Source organism: Triplophysa rosa, linkage group LG8 (assembly GCF_024868665.1).
Source record: "Triplophysa rosa linkage group LG8, Trosa_1v2, whole genome shotgun sequence".
Classification (NCBI taxonomy): Eukaryota; Metazoa; Chordata; class Actinopteri; order Cypriniformes; family Nemacheilidae; genus Triplophysa; species Triplophysa rosa.
This window is the reverse complement of record NC_079897.1, coordinates 930,256-950,266: the sequence shown is the minus strand read 5'-3', so window position 1 is coordinate 950,266 and position 20,011 is coordinate 930,256. Positions and strand designations below refer to the sequence as shown.

Here is a 20,011-nt window from a genome sequence, read left to right as displayed (position 1 = left end):
CACTTTAACACGTTACAAGCGTGACACTCGTGGATTTGTCTGTATCTTACTATACGAGGACATGAACACATGAACTTCATCCACAGAGTTGTTTTATGTTTATTTTACAAGCATTTCACTGTCTGAGTGAAGCTACTGTCAAACAAACTGAAGCTCAAGCGACCACCCGCCAAAATAAAAGTCTGCTTAATTTGAACCAGATGATAAAGGGGCGGTTTCCCTAGGGTTTAAACCTAGTCTCAGACTAATTTAAATGTTAGAGGTGTCTTGATCGACAACAACTTACACTGACAAAAATCTTAAAATATATCAGTGCGATTGTTTTGTCTTAAGATGCACACCAGTGAGGTTTTTTGTAAAGTATGTCTTTTAAAAACGACTTAAATATCCTAATTTAACTAAGGCCTATTCCTGGTTTAAGAAAATCCCTGTCCGGGAAACCACCCCAAAATATTTAACTTTAAATTTACAAGTAAATTTACAAACTGTAGTAAACACTATAGTACTTTACAATAATAATAATACTTTAATATTTACTATAGTACACAAGAATTTTACTGCAGATTACTGCCGATTAGTAATTACTATAGTATACAGTATTTTTATGGACAAATGTATTTACTACTGTATAGTAAAGCATTGAAAATACAGAACTCAGAAAAATTAAAGAGAAAAACTAATTCGGTAAAAACTAAAAATGATATGGCCTTAATTTATCCATTTATATGACGTTAATGTCCTTTTTCAGTTACCTGTCTATTTATGTGATGACCTGCACCTGTTTGGCCTTTGCTACAAAACTTTAAATCTCTGTAGCACCGGTGCTATGTGCAAAAATAGCTAACGTACAGCCTTGAAAGATTTTCTTTATTTATATTTCACGACTTCACCCTTAAAGAATTTGCAGTATATTCTTGCCTGTTTCTCCAATATGAAAGCTAAATATATGAATAAAATATGCAATGTGATAAAAGTCATGTTTACATATTACTGTCTGAAACCTTATCAATACATTCTGTATGCTTGTTCATAAGCAAACCGTATATAAGTAGTAGCCAGTATTTAATTCTGAGCTTAGTGTATGTCTTCTCCATCCACTTTACCTCTCTGACACCGCTCAATCTCTTACATGCATTAAATGAGCTCTGGTCATAACATTAAACTCTTGTGTAACGTTAATTATCACCGTCCTCACTTATAAATGTTCCCACAGGACTCAGTAGCCTACAAAATACAACCAGACACACCTCTTTAGAATCACCAAACCACATATCTTTAATTCTGTAAAATACTGGCCTGCAACAGGCTTACTTTTTTAAAGTAGTCTGTAGTCAGTAACAATGACAGAAAATTATGTTTTTAACACAGACAGATGTATAAATTATAACTAAATGTATTTATGAAGAGTTTGGTTCCAAAATGAGATAACTCAATTAATATCAATCAAACTGCAGTTGGTTTTTCTGATTTAAGCCATAATAACAAAAAATACAGCTAACTAACACAATAAAAACATGATAACATAATAAAAAAAACATGATTTTTGAAATATTTTGAAACGGAGTTTCAAACCAAACTCGTCATATGTCACAGCATTGAACTTATGTTACCGCCTCCAAGCCTTTACGCCACCTGTGCGTCCAAACACCTGTCGGTCCTTTTCCTGCACGTGCACCGCCCTCTAGTGGACACAGACCGGCCTACATCAAACACACGTGATACATTTTTAATTGATAAAGAAAAGACACAAAAACAAACAACAAGGGAAAGAGGAAAATGTGGATGAGGATCTGATTCTTGTAACATAAACTAGTTCAAAACAGAAAAACAAGAGAAAAGTTTCAGGTATTTCCATGCCGTGGAGAAATGTGTGCATAGTTCATCCTGAAACCCGTTAAAATGAGGCTTAGCCTTTAAATATTTACATCTACAAATAAAGTGTTTATTATAGACTCGGGTTATATATACAATCTAATAAAAAAATCAAATAAAAACTAGGTTCTTACCCTTCAAAAAATCTTTAAATGAAACTGGCATTTGCTGGCTGTCAACAAATCAAATGGTGCAACGTCACGTAACGTATTTAATATTCATAAGGGGAATCTTCCAGTATTTGCAGTGCGCATGCGCGAGGTGGCTTTACAGTTCAAAACAATGGCGGCAGACGATTTCACCATAACAGAGCAGTGGATCAGAGACAAACTAAACCTACAACACATATGTCTAGGTAAAACATGTAACGTACACGAATATGTACATTAATAATACATGAAATATGTTCAAATAAAGAGAGTGTGTGTGAGCGCGAGAGATTTTATTCTTCTTGTATATCATTACTTTCATGCTTTTGATCGTGAATCTGTTTATATGACTCTATTTGATCAGTGATGTGCCATGTAAATTTAATGCAGCGGATGTCCGATCTTTGTCTCTTCCGGGAACATATGAAGGGAAGATCTGTCACGTGGGATCAGCTCTGAAGAACTTTGTGCGTCTGAAAACACTGGATCTATCCCATAATGCCCTCATCACCGTGAAGGTTAATCAATATCATCAATACTTTTGTATGTTATGACTGTACTGGTTCATGGATAATCATTCAAGATGACTATGGAAGCATGAAGTCATTTGGATATATAATGCATGGGGAATGATCCCTATACAAATGAATCCTAATACTTCATCAAATTCATTGCTGATCCAAAAACAAGTGATACGCTATTACATTATTATTTAAAAAGATACCATATGAATATGTATAGTCTTACAACATTCGATGTTATTCTATAGTTCTTCTGAATTCTGAGGTGTTAAGTTTATTTTTGAACATTTCTGTTATTAAATCTTTTTATTTCAAATAACGTTCCGATGTGTAGGGGATTGAGCATCTGGAGTTGCTTGAGAATCTAAATCTGTATTACAACAGACTGGAGTCTCTACGGGACGTCTTTTCACTGCACAAACTGCAGAATCTGACGGAACTGGATCTGAGATTGAATCCTGTGGTCAGGAGACACCCTCATTATCGCCTGTACTTCATTCATGCTATCACCAAACTCCGCAAACTGGGTACATCATCTCTCTCCGCCTCTGTTGTGTTGGCGTAATGTGTTAAGTTATTGATATAAGCTTTTTTCATGTCCATTAAAGATGATTGTCCAGTTCGAGATAGAGAAAGGAAGGCGGCTCTCTTGCATTTCTCATCGGAGAATAATCTGGAGCAAATTCACAAGAAACAAGTTTTAACACAAGACGCAAACGGCAGGTAACGATACATAGGAACACTGTGTCTCGCTGACCTTACGACAGGTTCTTTAGGTGTATATTCAGATTTCATTGTTCCACAGAAGCAGCGAGCTCAGAATTAAAGCAGTGGAGCGGATGATGAAGACCATCTCGCTTCTCGAGGGCAACGAAGAAGCTGCTCTCAATGAAGTCTACAAACATCAAACTCTCTCCCCTGAAATCTCTCAGGGTAAACAACACGCACGACTGCTGGATATAAACACAGTTTCACACCTTTCGCCGAAAGACTTCGAGCATTTTTTTCACTAAATGAACATTGCAGATAGCAAAATTGCTCTTTTCTTCTTTCCTTTGTATAATCGTAATCGTCTTTATTCTGTATAACACTATCAGGGCCTGGTGCTCACGCTCAACAAGGCGCCCACAGAGTGACTTTCGTGAGTCCTGTCGCTGAAAGACGTCATGCGGTGAAGACTCAGTCCGGTACAGTGCGAGGGCAGAGCGTCTTCACTCCTCACCCGTCTGATCTCCACGGTACTTCTCACACAATCTCATTCATGACCCGCTCTTCCCATCGTTCAGTTTCTGTCGTCGTCTCAGACGCGCATACACTTAACGCACGTTTACCACTTTGTGTCGCAGAGGGTGAACACGGAGCTCTTAAAATGCGAAACCAAACAGAAAACAGTTCAAATCCAGTGTTAAACCCACCCAGATTAACCTACAGGACACAGGATCCCACCTCTGGTAGAAGCCCACCGGCATCAGAGAGAAAACCGCGCAGGGTCTGCCATGTTCACTTCGATTCTGATTCATTTGTCTGTTCATTGACCGTTTCTTCATCGTGTAGAACTGATCATGTCTGTCCGGTGTGGTCAGGGAGCGTACAGAAAACCCATGGAGCTTCTGCTCGGCGTGATGGAGGAGCACTGGTCCGGAAAGAAGGAGAATCACCACGAGCGGACGTTCCTCAGTAAGTGTGCTCGTTCTCCAGAACAGACCAAAACTTTCGGCATACTGACTGATCCTGTCTGATGTTCAGTGAATACGGTTCAGATCCTCACCATGATGGAGAATGATGTTGCGGACGGAGAGCAGGAGATCCAGACTCTTAAAGAAACGGTCAAGACTTTAAACTCTGAGGCTGAACTACAGAAGGAACAGCGTCAGGATGAGATCGGATCATTGAAACTTCAGCTTCAACAGGCTCAAGAATCTATCGTAAGAATGTTTTGTACTCAAAGGAGTCTGACGTGAGTGTTGACATCAAACATGAAAGACCATTCGTTGCGTTACAGGAGTCTGTGAATGGTCAACTGAAGACCCTGCTGGAGGAGAACGTGGCCTTACAGAAACAGCTCATCAGAACCGAAGAGAAGCTGCTCACCTCACGACTAAAGAAACTGACGGACGTGAAGGACAGAGGTGAGTCAAGTTCAACACACGGTGTTGTTCAGCGGACACGACTGATCTGATGGTGTTTGTGTTGCTGGAGTTTCAGGTGAGCCGTGTGAATCTGAGGAGCTGAACAGACGGAGGGCTCAGGAACATCAGATCCGGCCACCAGAAAACTACAAGTATGTGTCGTGATAATCAAGGTCATAAAGTTCTGCTGAATACATCACGTGTGGATGATGGTTTTTGTGTTGATGTCTCCCAGGTCTATGATCGCCAGAAATGAATGTTTGCTTCGACAGCTGGAAGAGGCTCTGATGGGCTGAAGATGTCGGCTTGTGTGCTAAAAGAATGAGAGATTTTTATATCAATTATTAAAAAGTCTTTTAATAGACAGTGAACAGTGGGTCACATCTCATTCTCATGTTTATTTTCGCATCTGAGCATTCACACGTTTAACTGGAACTACACACAAATATATAGAGTTTTAGTAGGTCTGTCACAATATCAGGTTTTCACTTCACGATTTCTGTGGACAAACAAATTTACAAAAAAGATATTAATACAATATCTATTGAATGCTTTTTTAAAAATAAATAATGCTATCAGTCACATTCGTTTCACTTTTAATTTTTTGGCCAATGAATCAAACGGGAAATGTTAAATAAGTTAAAACAGATGCTGTATTATCATATGTGTAGTATTAACACAATATCAATAATTATGGTTTTTAATATCATGGTTATAGTCAATACTGATATATTGTGATCAGTGTTGGGTGTAACTAGTTACTAAGTAATTAGTTACTGTAATGTAATTACTTTTCCCTTGAAAAAGTAAAGTAAGGCATTACTCTTATTTTTTCTGTAATTTAATTACAGTTACTTCTGATGTAATTAAACTAAATACTTTGTGTAATATGTGTGTGCAATAGTGGAATTGACATCAAAATTTCAAAGTCTAACTTTAAAATCTGTGCTTTAATGTATAATTCTCACATTTGTAACACTTTGGTCAGTTAATAAGAGAACTTTATGTAGTTTATATTATTTATTTGAATGAATTAAAAGAGGCGTTTCATGTCTATCATTGAATCACTTAACTCATCAAGGTGGATAAAGGATATAGAAAGTAATTAGTAATAAGTAACTAAATACTTTTTGGAGAGAGTCATTTGTACACTAATCTAATTACACTATTGAATATGTAAGTAGTAACTAGTAATTAATTACTTTTTCAGAGTAACTTACCCAACACTGATTGTGATACCTCTATTCTCTTTATCTCTACATACAGTTCTATAAAATATATTGAGAGGCGAATTTGTTTTGTCAAATACATTAAAACAACACAAATATGAGTGAATAAAATAAAGAATAAAAATTAGGGCTGTCAAACGATTAATCGGATCCAGAATAAAAGTTCATGTCTGTGTAATATGTGTATTTTAATTTTGTATTTATAAACATACATACAGTATATGAATATATCTAAGAAAAATATTAACATTATTATTATTATTGGTAAATATAATACATTAAAATATTAAATAGTAAAATATTACCTTAATATGTGTTTATAAATACAATTATTATGCACAGTACACAGACATATATTATGTAAACACAACTTTTATTCTGGATGCGATTAATCGTTTGACAGCCCTTACAATAATGTGATTTCTCTGCTTTAGCAAGACCAGGTACATAAAGAAATACGTGTTTATTAAGTTACAAAGGAAACACAATTGTATATTTTTAGACGAACTTCACCGTTCCCATCCCATGCATGTAAATAAATGAGAACCAGGCAGTTTGTTTTCGATTTAATACAACGCTACAAAACACTGACACATTAAAACTTGTTTTACCATCATCACCACGCTGTATGACATGCATATCAGGATACTGTAAAACTTTACAAAACATTATTTAAAAAACAACAGTATTGTTCTTCGAAGCACAAGGTTAACAACTGTATTTGGCATTAGGCACAAAAACACTCAAATCATGTGTTAAATAGCACGACAAATAGACTTTATGGTTTAATATGAGTAAAATATTTGACATGTATGATCGGAACCATATGCCACTTTTCATCTCTGAAAATAGATGTTCTGTAGAAGAATATGTCTGTACACTCTTGACTCGACCGACGCTCTTAGGCGTTTAAACATGACGTTGTCTCGAATAAATATACAATTTGTGCTTTTCTGCGAAATGTTTCAGTGGCGGGATATTGCTCGTGTAGAACTTGGCTTTGGGATTTGTTAGCGAATCAGTCTAAATGGTTCAGAAATCGGTCTGAAAGATTCATTGGTGACTGAAAATGATTTTTAATACATTTAACAGTAATCCCTCGTGTAAATTCACTGTTGAAGAACCTGAAAGTTGGACGTTGTCAGTGTGTGTTTCTACAGTAAAGGGAATGTATTCATGACGTTTGGCTATAGACAACATCTCCTGTAAACATTGTTCTGTAGGCAGATACATTTCACATACTACAAAAAAGGGCCTCCATATGACACGTTAAATACAAGAACAGTGCTCTTCAAACCAAACTGTTACAGCAGAACACAAAAGAACTTTCGAACCTTCATGTTTACACTTTGATCTATTGGCTAGAAACAGGCCAACCCTGCTGAAAAACCAGCATATGCTGGGTTAGGTATGTTTTGATGCTGGTTTGACCAGCTAAGGACCAGCATCAAGAAATACCAAACCAGCATATGCAGATTTTTTCAACAGGGAAGACATCATCTGCAGATATAAATCACATCTGATGTCAATTTAAACATGATAAAATGTGTGAAATGAATTTTAAAGCTGAGTTTTGTGCCATAACAGAGTTCTTTATATTCATGTTTGGGCACAAGAAGTGTCACAGGGTCAAAGTGTTGTTATTAACTGCTGTGTATCGAGTTTGTAATACAGCAAATGTTATTAACATCAGGCGATAAGAAAGACCTGCTTTCACATAATACAGTTCATAATCATTCCACCCAAATACAACATACAGAGGATTCGTTTCATGTTATGTCATTAAAATGTTAAAATATACATCAACTTCATATACCTACATACTAGATCAAATAAATTCCACCAACAACAACTAGATATACAATCTTGAGCACAAGCGGTCCGATATTTCTCTGTCAAACGGTTTAGGGTGGCTGGACTACAGTAGATCAAAAATTCAGACGCAGGAAAAATGAAAAGACCATTTTTAGATTTTCTGGATTTATTAATTATAGGTATGTGTTTAAGTAAAGTGATCATTTTTGTTTCATTCTGTGAATTACTAACAACATTTCTCCCACATTTCAAATAAAAATGTTGTTTCTATCTGCATTTATTTTCAGAAAATGAAAACAGGTGACAATAACAGAAAAGAGGATGTGTATTTTTTCAGACCTCAAATACTGCAAAGAAAACAAGTTCAGATTCACTTTTAAGCAATACAACCGTCATATTTATTCATGTACTTAGGAAAAGTTCAAAAAGATTTTTATAACCTGGATTTTATCTCAGTTGTCATGCTGTTAGTCGTTCACATTGCTGTCGGATGACTTTATGTCACTCCTGAGGTTTGATTCTCCTGAAATTCAACAGACACTGGACTGGCCACAATACATTTTTGGAAATTTGGAATCTGGTCTCTTAATTTTTTCAGCGGCTGTAAGGTTTAAAATCAGGGTGATTTATGGGTTTAGCTCAATTACAACTGTTTAAGTCAAAAACTGTTATTCAAGTCTATATTATCCAATAGACTGAATGAATTAGGAGTAAATGTATTCAGTGTCATACAAATAAATATATTTTTATAAATGCACATCGTCAGTGCTGCATTCTCAGTGCAGCCAAAGGGGGCGCTAAAGCAAAAACATTTGCGGTCCAATTTTTCTTTCAAGTCGTGATGGAGCAACAGTCTGAGGTTAAAGTTAAAAGTTAAAATGTCAACATGACATGTGTAGATAACTCTATAACACCTTTAAATACTAATATTTAACACGAGAGCGCATGCAGGTATGTTCAACACATGGCATCGCAACAGCCAAGCACTCACGTCAGTTTGTTTCTGACCTCATTCTGCTGAAAGACAAATCACAAAATACCAAATGCTCCTGTGTGCGTTTCATTTCAACAACACGAGCGATCACAAACACAAACCTTCACTGGTTTCGTTCAGTTGGCATCATCGTGTGCAGTTTGTTAGGAATGTACCAGCTGGTGACGTCTCGCTTCGGATGTAAACAGCATTCCAGTTAAAACACACAGACATATTTAGGAATACGAGGAATACGAAATGGATCAAATTCACAGACGCTAAAATCCTTTTGTGCTTTCCAGAGTCGGGGTTTGTCTGGTGAATCTCACATGGGCTTTTGACCGGGTTTCCCTTGAACTTTCTTCTGGTACGAGCCGGCGTGCTTGTATCCGGAGACGTAACCGGACGTGTCCGCCATCTCCACCCGGCCGGCCTTACCCTTCCCGCGGCCCGTCTCGTCGAAGCGCTCCTTGTGAGAGCCGGTGAACTTGGTGGTGTCTGTCAGGCGGGACACGGTGGGAGACGCCACAGCTCTCTACCGGTTAAAAAGAACACAGAGACTATTCAAACTCACTGTCTTCCCTGTTGAAAAAAACAACATATGCTGGGTTAGGAATGTTTTGATGCTGGTTTGACCAGCTTAAACCAGCTATGGATCAGCACATGACCAGCTAAGGACCATCTTAAACCAGCACATGACCATCTTAAACCAGCTATGGATCAGCACATGACCAGCTAAGGACCATCTTAAACCAGCACATGACCAGCTTAAACCAGCTATGGATCAGCACATGACCAGTATATACCAGCATCAAAACATACCAAACCAGCATATGCTGGGTTAGGCATGTTTTGATGCTGGTTTGACCATCTTAAACCAGCTATGGACCAGCACATGACCAGCTTAAACCAGCACATGACCATCTTAAACCAGCATCAAAACATACCAAACCAGCATATGCTGGATTAGCTATGTTTTGATGCTGGTTTGACCATCTTAAACCAACTGTGGACCAGCACATGACCAGCTATAGACCATCTTAAACCAGCACATGACCAGTTTAAACCAGCACATGACCATCTTAAACCAGCATCAAAAAATACCAAACCAGCATATGCTGGGTTAGCTATGTTTTGATGCTGGTTTGACCATCTTAAACCAACTGTGGACCAGCACATGACCAGCTATAGACCATCTTAAACCAGCACATGACCAGTTTAAACCAGCACATGACCAGTTTAAACCAGCACATGACCATCTTAAACCAGCACAAACCAGCATCAAAACATACCAAACCAGCATATGCTGGGTTAGGTATGTTTTGATGCTGGTTTGACCAGCTATGGACCAGCACATGACCAGCTAAGGACCAGCTTAAACCAGCACATGACCATCTTAAACCAGCATCAAAACATTCCAAACCAGCATATGCTGTTTTTCTTCAAAGGGTTTTTGTTCTTTTGCCAAACATCTTTTTGTGTTTCAGAACTATAACACGAGGTCAGAACGAAACAATTTGTGATTTGTGAATTTTCCTCAGTGTAACCGAGACCAAACATTTCAAATAATGGATTTGCACAAAGCAGAGTTCTGGCTGTATTTCACATAATAAATAAGCGTGTAGATTTCAGACATCTGTGAATGTTGATGTGTTTGTGAAAACAGGAGATTACCGTGACTCCAGATATAATGGGCGATTTCCCTTCTATCAGTTTGTGAACCTCGCGTGCGGCGTCCTCGCTGCTCTTCTCTTTAAAACGTTTCCTGGCCAGTTCTCCCAGCGCTTCTTTAAACTGACTGTATGTGATGGTGCGGTTGGATTTATTCCTACAAAACAATTCAATCAAGAAAACTGTGACATCAAACATCACAGAGCAAATCAAGAACATTCAAGAGATAATGAAGGAAAATCCTCAAAACAAACACCTTGGGTCTGAGATGGACACACTGAAACACAGAAGTGATCCTTGACACAATAATTCACACACAAATATTACAAATCTGTTTTCATGATCTTGCTTTCATGTCACTGTGAGTTTTCTGAAGCTTTTATTTAGTTTTGTTGTTGTTTTGTTGTCACCAGCTACATGAAATGACCCCCAGATAATATCTCTTGAACATCTTGTTTCTTTCTCCAGATATTTCATCTAAGAAATGACCCAGAAGTCTCATTTATGTCTTATTTTAAAGATCCAGAAAAGATCTCTGAGCTCATGTGTGACATGACTGCAATTGGTCAAGTAGCATAATATCGGAGACTAAAGACATTCTTGTGCATTTACACTTTCATTTTGTCCAAACGATCACCGTTAGTTTTTCACAGAAGAAGAAAATAGCAAGTGTTTATTTGCGGGTGTTGCTTTCAGTTTACATGGTTACCGTTTAGATGCAGGACCTCATAAAGTCGTAGTGTAGTATGCGCTCTTACAGTGCAGTATGCATTCCGTCAGAATGAGTTTCCAAGGAGAACAGGCCACAATCCAAACACACCGTGTGCCATAACACAAACATCTCAACGCTGAGAGACTTGAAGTGTTTTACACCAGAACACCCGTCCAACACACTTTAAAGAGACAGTTCACACAACAATAACCCTCCGTCAGTGAAACACAACAGAAGATATTCTGAGAAATGTCTCAGTGGTTTTGTGTTCATACAATGGAAGTCATTGGGGTTCAGTGTTGTTTGCTTGTCAACATTCTTCAAAATATCTTCATTTTTGGGTGACCATTAGGGACAAATGTTTGAAAATTCGTATTTGGTTTTATTGGTCTTAGTTGTGTGTTAATGAGGTTTTTCTGAGGTTTATATTTACAGTAAGAGCAGATGTTTGTGTTGTTTTTGCAAACACATTCACGTCTGTTTAATCCCGCTGCAGCTCTTTTCATTTCCACTGTAAGAAAAGTGCATAGTAACACAAACAATTCTTACCGTGCTGATAAAGCACCTAAACAAACCCCTATAAAGCCTGTGGTCTCCCCCGGCAACCGGCTGTCATAGCAACAAACCTCATAAACACGCCTCTTTAGCTTCCTAATGAATCTGGTGAGCGGTTTTGTTTAGGCGACCCTTCACTACTGCCCTGAATCTCTCTCTCTCTCTCTCTCGCTCTCGCTCTCGCTCTCGCTCTCGCTCTCGCTCTCTCTCTCTCTCTCTCTCTCTCTCTTCTGTCTCTCTGTCTCTCTCTCTCTCTCTCTCTCTCCTCTCTCTCTCTCTCTTCTCTCTTCTCTCTCTCTCTCTCTCTCGTTCTCTTCTCTGGTCTCATCTCTCTTCTCTCTCTCTCTCTCTCTTTCTCTCTCTCTCTCTCTCTCTCTCTCTCTCTCTCCTCTCTCGCTCTCTCATCTCTCTCTCTCTCCTCTCTCTCTCTTCTCTCTCTCTGTCTCTCTCTCTCTCTCTCTCTCTCTGTTCTCTGTCTCTCTCTCTCTCTCTCTCTCTCTCTCTCTCTCTCTGTCTCTCTCTCTCTCTCTCTCTCTCTCTCTCTTCTCCCTCTCTCTCTCTCTCCTCTCACTCTCACTTCTCATCTCTCGTCTCTCTCTCTCTCTGTCTCTCTCTCTCTCTCTCCTCTCTCTCTCTCTCACTCGTCCTCCTTCTCACTCTCACTCTCACTCTCTCTCTCTCTCTCTCTCTTCTCTCACTCTCTCTCTCTACTCACTCTCACTCTCACTCTCCTCTCTCTTCTCTCTCGCTCTCTGTTCTCTCTCTCTCTCTCTCTCTCTCTCTCTCTCTCACTCTTCTCTCTCTCTCCTCTCCTCCTCCTTCTCTCCTCTCTGTCTCTCTCTCTCTCTCTCTCTCTCTCTCTCTCTCTCTCTCTCTCTCTCTCTCTCTCTCTCTCTCTCTCTCTCTCTCTCTCTCTCTCTCTCTCTCTCTCTCTCTCACTCTCTCTCTCTCTCATTTGATGATGAGAAATGTTTGAGTTGATATCGAGATCTTCAATAATATTGACTTTTGATTCTGATCTTTGATCTGAGCTCAGTTTGACACATTGTCGACATCTCTTCTCAAACTCTCATGACAAACACATTTGTCACTCTTCAATCTTCACGTGTTTAAAGTCAAACGAAGTCAAACAGACATTTCCAGCGATATGGTACCCGTCAGTTATCAATCATTACATAAACTTACCTGTTTTTAACCCTGATGTTTGATGTACTTGTTTAATAACTGATTTCAGCAAGGCAGCGGAGTGTGAGTGTGAATAACAATAGATGCTATTTACACTAAGTTTAAATAGCAGTAGGCGGGCCGACAAGGCCAACAAGGCGGGCTATTTGTACTCAGTGTAAACTCACGGTCTGGAAACAATTGTGTTTGGTAGCACTAATGTAAGTGACCAGAAACACCAGCGCTGTGATTTTATCAAACATCCAGTGACGCTCATGAGGACTTTTAATCTTTCACAGACGGCAGTGATGAAAAAAAATCCCACGACTTTATCTCTGTGACCCTCCGCCATTCCGGCCTGAAGAAAACCACAAAATCCCTGTGTGAGGATGTGTGTGGAGACAGCTCTATATTAAGGTCACATTAGTAAAAGCCTGCCTGTGTTCACACAGCGATGACTCTATCTGGCCTGAAGTCATCATGGGGTTATTCAGAATGAGCGTCATGACCGAGGGCTGTGGGGGATGTGCTGACAGAACAGAGCTCATTTTGCTTTATAAACCAAATGTTTCTCCTACAGTGAATAATAAAACATTAGCCTTCAATCATAATCATTCTGTTTTACACAAAAGACAGAAAGTCATGACATACAGATTTATTTAGCTAAAGCGATTTTTCACAACTTAATGTTACTAGTTTATTGCTCTCGTAAGAAAGAAAAAGCACAGATGAGACCTCTTTGATATATCAGTTATTCCTCCAAGACAAGAATGAGATTAAATGAAGAAGCAAAGAAGCAAATAGATGAGAAATCGCGGCAGGCGATGCGAATGCGCGAATCGGGTGCCTTCGTGATTTGACTTCCGCGCAAGTAAAAAAAATTCAATTCGAGCGAGAAAATCCCGCGAAGAGCTCATTGACACCTACTGTTTGACGGGTTTGGACACGTGAAGACACTCCCCATCGCGTGATGTTTTTCGCGTCACTCACGCAAAAATAACAAACTTTTCCCGCGAGTAATAAAGAGCGTGGAACTCGATTGTTCGCGTTTGGTGTGAACCCAGCATAAAGGAGGGTTTACACCAAACACGAATTAAGCGCTTCGCGCGAGTTAATTACTTACATGTCAATGCAAAGACACAAACTCGCTGGCACGCTATGCGAATGATGCGAATTGGACGACGCGACTGCCTCGAACGCGCGTCAATCACATGTTCCGCGAAAGTTGAAAATATTTGTCAGCTCGCTTCACTCACACGAAAACAACAACTTTTCCCGCAAGTAATAAAGAGCGAGGAACGCGATTGCTCGCGTTTGGTGTGAACACAGCATAATAGAGCACTGACCACACGCATGTTATTGCGTAATATTTTCCTTTTAATATAAAAATATTGTTTAATAAAAGGATGTAAGAGTGATCTACTCAAGCCGACACACACAGTGTGAAGTGTACACCAATGTCACCTGCACAGCTTCATGATGAGATGATGGAGATGTTGACGTACTTGACTTTGGAGAAGACGATGTCCACGTCTGTCAGGGTGATGCTCTTTCCATCGATGACGCCGCAGTCTTTACACAGTTTGGACCAGTTCTTGCCGTTCATCTCCTTGCCGGCGGCTCGCGTGTCTCCGTGAATGGCGAAGCGGCGGAACGACTCCTCCAGCGCCGTGATCTCCACCGGGGTTTTGGATCCGGCGCCTCCGTCACTCGTGCCGTTGGAGGCGGTGGAGAGACGCTTGGCCGCGTGTTCTCTAGACTGCTCGCTGTGCGGCCTCATGGGTGAACTGTTGGGTACCGGATGTTTGGCCGTCTGGACCTTAAACTCCTCCATGATGCTGATGAGGAACATGAATGTTAAAGAGTAATGTCACTGTCAATATTATGTTATGATATTATCAGAATGTTGCATAAAAACTACATATGATTTTGGGTACAACGTTACTTAAACGACATTATTTTATTCAATTCAATTATTTGATTTGTCAGGATGAATTTATTCAATTCTCGTATTTGAGCTTTTCAAAGTATTCACTCTTTGTCTACATCACTGGTCACCCAGTGAAGTGCATCATGGGATATTTAGGTGTGAAGTGTGTATGACAGTGATAAGTTCAGCATCTCTCTTCTCACCTTGTTCTGCAGTTCTCTGAGTGTCTGTCAGTGTCAGTCGAGGTCACGTTCTCTCTCTGTTTCTGTATGCAGCTGAAAGCACAATATTAATCTGTCATGATCTGTCAGCATCTATAGTTTCACTTTTACATTGAGTCAATATCAAATCAAAATCATCTACATTTACTTTTGAATACATTACTTATTCTGCATGAATCATAACTGCACATTATCTACATTTAAACCCTTAAAAGAACTCATTATTATACATTCAGGCCTTTAGTGACGCAGGAATATATATCGTATAACATAGTTCTCTAAACTTCCCTGTTCCTATAAAACTCTCCTAATACTTTATAACCAATCACAAAATTATCAAATAAACATTTTGTAATGTTTTGACATTTTATGTATCATCAAACATATTCTAGAAAATTGTACGATGCTACAACTACGGACTAATAATTCAGACACCAAATCCGTCATTTCAGTCATCATAACAAAAGAAAAATCATTAAAATAGTTAGCATTTTTCTAAGTAATGTTATTTTATCATGTATCATTTTAACATATACCTGGTCACTAGCGACAAGGGATGCACTGAAATGTACATTTTGGCCGATAACGATAACCGATATTTCTTTGACATTGGAAGCCGATAACCGATATACTGTATATATATACATATCTAAATATTAATATAAAATTCCCTAAGACTGAAACAAAACAGGAAATTATTTATTATTTATCTGCCATCATTTTATGGTAATGCTTCAGAGGCTCAAGGAAAGTAGTTACTTTGACAAGTAAATTACTGGGAATTCCGTTACTAGGTATAGAGAGTTTATACAAAGAATAAAGCTAACGTCATTGTGAAGGATAAGACGCATCCCTTATCCTATGCCTTTGAGTTATTGCCATCTGGTCGGCGGCGGTATGGTGTTCCCCAATGTATGAAAAACAGGTTCAAACAATCTTCATCCCCCAAGCACTTTTACTTTTTAAATTCTTTTTAACGTTAAATGTTGATCTGCTGGTCTGATATTTAAACATTTATTTTTCATATTATTGTTTATATGTTATAGTGTTAAATGCCTGTGTGAGTATGATGCACACTTACGTTCCCTACGGGGATAAATAAAATAAACTGAACTGATTTGTCGGCCTCATTTTACTATCGGCCAATACTGATAACATTCAGTGTTGGGTAAGTTACTCTGAAAAAATAATTAATTACTAGTTACTAATGACATATGTCAATGGTGTAATTAGATCACTGTACAAATGACTCTCTCCAAAAAGTATTTAATGACTTATTACTAATTACTTTCTACAAAGTATATCCTGTATCAACCTCGATTAGTTAAGTGATTCAATGATAGACATGAAACGGCTCTTTTAATTCATTCAAATAAACAATAAATAATTACAGAAATTATTCTTATTAACTGATCAAAGTATACAAACGTGAGAAGGATAGCTACATTAAAGCACACATAATTTTCATGTCATTTCCACGATTTAATATATTACACAGTATTTAGTGCATGGTGTTTCTAGAACAAGCGAGATCATTATAACAAATAATAAATAATATCTACTATCAGCAGTCTCCCTGTAAGCGAGCCAACACGGCCCAGTGGCGAGGAACCCAAACTCCAATGAGAAATACTGTTGAAAAACCTCGGGAGAAACCAGACACAGCCGGGAGGGCCAGTTCTCCTCTGACGTGTCACTGCTGCACTTTTTTTGTTCTATTGTTGAAAATAAAGAGCTAAGGGTTGAACACTTTGAAAAGCTTAAAGATTGTACATTGAGTGTTGTTTGCTGATGTGTCTGCATCTCATACACTGCATGAAAATAAAGTACGAGACGTCATGTCGTTTTCAAACCAAAGGATCTCTTTAATATCTCAATTGTTTCTCCCAGACAGCAATGCGATGACATGGAGAGCAATCTGGGTCTCAGATATTTCTCACATACGCACCCTTTTCATCCGCCCACTAAACTCCACCTAAACCAGTGGTTGCTCACTTCACGTGTCAATCAAACAGACTCGTCCTGTCTAAAGTGGGCGGTCCTGTCCAGAACCAAACCTCCATCACTCAAAATCTATCTTTCAAACATCACGAATACATTGATCCGGTTATCAACAACAAACCGTAGCGCTAAGTGTAGTGTAAAAATACCAAATAACCTCACGCAAACACAAATAATCTAAACGCATATATGGATTCTCACCTCCCTGATCCTCCCATGATGCACTTGTCATGCGGTGTTCTTCTGTCAGCTGTGTTAATGGAGACATCATTGTCAAGCACTAAACCGATAGGATGGGATGGGATGGGATAGGGGTGTCTTCAGTGTTGAGTCACATGACATCAACTCTTTCTTCGCATGTGCTGAATGTGTCGCAAGTGACTCCTGGAGTACAGTCAATGTACAAGAGGACCCTTAACATCCACTTGAAGACGCTATTATTCACGAGCGCTGTGTTTTACATCTCTTGAGCGGAGAAACAAACCTTCATTAATCACCGTCAATAAAAGCATTCAGCGCTTCAGAGCGACACTGTGCCTCTATTGTGTCCGACGCCGAGACATCTCCACCAAACACCGCTGTAAACACTACAACTACACTCACATTCACTTTAATCCACTGTTTTAACATACATTCACAAAACTCAGTTCAATATTCTGCTCTGAAACCCCATTAGAAAGAATATTCACAGACAAGATCTCGTTAATATCGCTATTTCGTCTAGACATCAGTGAGATTAAATGGAGAGCAAATTGAAAATTTTGTTTTAGTCTCGTCTGTGTCTCAGATAGTTCTCCTGAGAAATAGAGTCTGTCATGAGAGTTTGAGAAGAGATATAAAATATAGTATAAAATATAAGACAAAAAGGTTAGTGCTATAAAAAGAGTGACGCACAGGCAGGGGGTACAGAAAGAGGAAATGAGGTAACAAGTAAACAGGAAGAGAAACACTAAGCAAGTGTAAATGCGGCAAATGTGGTGCTGATGATGACATGATGTCCAGAACAGACAACGATTCCTAATATTCCCTCGCATCACCCTGAGATGCTCCATCATAGTTACACATACACTACAGATCGTTACCATAGATACTGGATGTTGGGATAAAGGCTCCAGCATCCACTGTGCAGGACAAAGGCTATTGAGAATGGACGGATAGAGATGGATGTTGTGATAAATACAAGTCATCAGAGTGAAGTGTTTTTCATGATGCAACACAGAAGTGAATAATCTGGGTCAAACACGGCAAGCGGAACTAATCTGCGCACATATGGTCAAAACAACTGTGATAAAACCCAAACATTCTCCAACATTATCATTTATACAATCAGACACTCAAACATGCATGAATTACACACATTATCTAATATGTAGATAGAAATAAACATACTGGGCACTTTATTAAAATAAAAAGCTAGGTCTGTGATATACTGAAATGTACCTCAAGTTGTAAATTGGCTATGTATGCGTCTTACGTTAATTGGTTCGTCCTTCATAACTTTTAAGGTTTTATTTATTTATCTATTGTTTGAGGTTTGTTTGACAACAGATATGCACAGCTTCACAATGACAAACATAAGGCTTTCTATTACAATTATGTATACGTACAGCCTATCTTAACAGTATAGCCTACAAGCAGCCCATAATCATAAATTCGTATATTTATCATATATTCCTGTATTTTATGACATTCACACTTGTAAATGTGTATGATTCACTTGTTCGTACATGATTAAACGATGTTCTTCGGATGTTTATGTAATAGTTAAAACAGTGTGAGCATCACCCAGGCCGTTATATAAAGGATGGGAACACCGATCCACGTGATCATTTTTATTGTGCATCTCTTGCAATGAGCTGCAACGCTGCAATCTAACGCGAAACAATCTTGCACCCAAATAACAATAACATCAACATCACCGCGCAATTACGCAACGCGCCACTCAAAACTGAAACCAAACGAAGCGACTTCCGCGACGACGCTGAAAATCACAATAAAGCACAAAATCTGCTCGGTTTGCTTGCGATTTTAAAATGATAAACACATACAGACCCCCTGCGAGCAGCTGCGCGACGCGTCAAGCTCGCGTTGTATTGAAATGACGCCAGGAGAAACGCGCTGTTATGGCGCTCATCTTACCTGAATGTTGTTCCTCTGTCGCGTTCTGCGTCTAAAACATGTTTGCACAAGAGACCCACGAGAAAAATGACGCGACGCGACGCTCGCTGCGATCCGCGCGTGAATGTGCGCTCCGCTGCTCGCAAGCGCTCTAGGACTATGACACGCGCGCGCGCCCGTGATGTCATTTCTTACTGTACCAGAAAGCCTCAGTGTGTCATATATAAAACGCAAATATAAATAATATATTTAATGTAAAATAAATGTAAACAAAACAACAAACATTAAACTAAATCTCATTTATAGAGAGAGACTTTGCTATAATTTTTGAGTATTTCGAACATTTCTTTAAAAAATATACACACTGAAGAATAATTTAAATCTGTCCTACAAACTGTTTGTTACATTTGTTGTTTCATCATTTTTGTTTTACAACTTTTTTGATCTTTAAATTCCAAAATCTACTGTTTAATGGCAGGCTCCATTGTGACAACTGACTCCACGTGACAGCATGTCCTGTTTTGGTGAATTGGGGATATAATAAAAAATGCCTGCTTGACAACACGACCCCCATCTGAACGAAAAGTCATTCTCCATCATCTGAAATATAAACTTTACGTTTACATGAATTCCAATTTGAAAGCTAAACTTACCCTTGTTCTACTGCTTGTAAAGTAGTAGTTTACCAACAAATAAATACACATATATGTGCTTTAGTATGGAACAGATTATCTTCAGTGGTCTGGCTATTCTTTTTCCACTGGGAATATTGTGTTTCCTGTGAGACTGTGATCAAGATTAAAGCTGGAATGCTGAAACACAAACATCATCTCTGATACTCTCTCTAGAGCTCAACTTTCTTCATAATAGAATGAAAATAAAGTGTAAATCAAATATAATACAAAACTTTATAATGAATGAAAAAGGGAAGACTACATTCACTCTTCTGAC

General features: G+C 38.6%; 2 protein-coding genes across 6 annotated transcripts; one reads left to right on the top strand and one right to left on the bottom strand.

The window, feature by feature from the left end:
- Window positions 1-2,108: 2,108 nt before the first annotated feature.
- cep72 (centrosomal protein 72) lies at window positions 2,109-6,069 on the top strand. Of its 5 annotated transcripts, XM_057340263.1 has the most exons (12): window positions 2,109-2,227; window positions 2,412-2,539; window positions 2,877-3,069; window positions 3,151-3,265; window positions 3,348-3,475; window positions 3,640-3,780; window positions 3,889-4,031; window positions 4,126-4,219; window positions 4,289-4,467; window positions 4,545-4,671; window positions 4,742-4,823; window positions 4,907-6,069. In XM_057340263.1, exons 1-12 carry the CDS (start codon window positions 2,125-2,127, stop codon window positions 4,965-4,967), a joined length of 1,494 nt encoding a protein of 497 aa, XP_057196246.1. In that variant the 5' UTR covers window positions 2,109-2,124; the 3' UTR covers window positions 4,968-6,069. The 5 variants fall into 5 exon arrangements, with proteins under 5 accessions (XP_057196246.1, XP_057196247.1, XP_057196245.1 ...); XM_057340264.1 differs by lacking the exon at window positions 3,889-4,031 and having other exon boundaries at window positions 4,097-4,219; XM_057340262.1 differs by having other exon boundaries at window positions 3,640-4,031; window positions 4,748-4,823.
- A 2,141-nt stretch (window positions 6,070-8,210) lies between these two features.
- LOC130558182 (tubulin polymerization-promoting protein) lies at window positions 8,211-19,235 on the bottom strand. Its single transcript, XM_057340463.1, has 5 exons — window positions 19,082-19,235; window positions 14,924-14,995; window positions 14,296-14,628; window positions 10,363-10,516; window positions 8,211-9,223 (listed from the first exon to the last, which is right to left on the bottom strand). Exons 3-5 carry the CDS (start codon window positions 14,622-14,624, stop codon window positions 9,014-9,016), a joined length of 693 nt encoding a protein of 230 aa, XP_057196446.1. The 5' UTR covers window positions 14,625-14,628; window positions 14,924-14,995; window positions 19,082-19,235; the 3' UTR covers window positions 8,211-9,013.
- Between the last annotated feature and the right edge of the window lie 776 nt (window positions 19,236-20,011).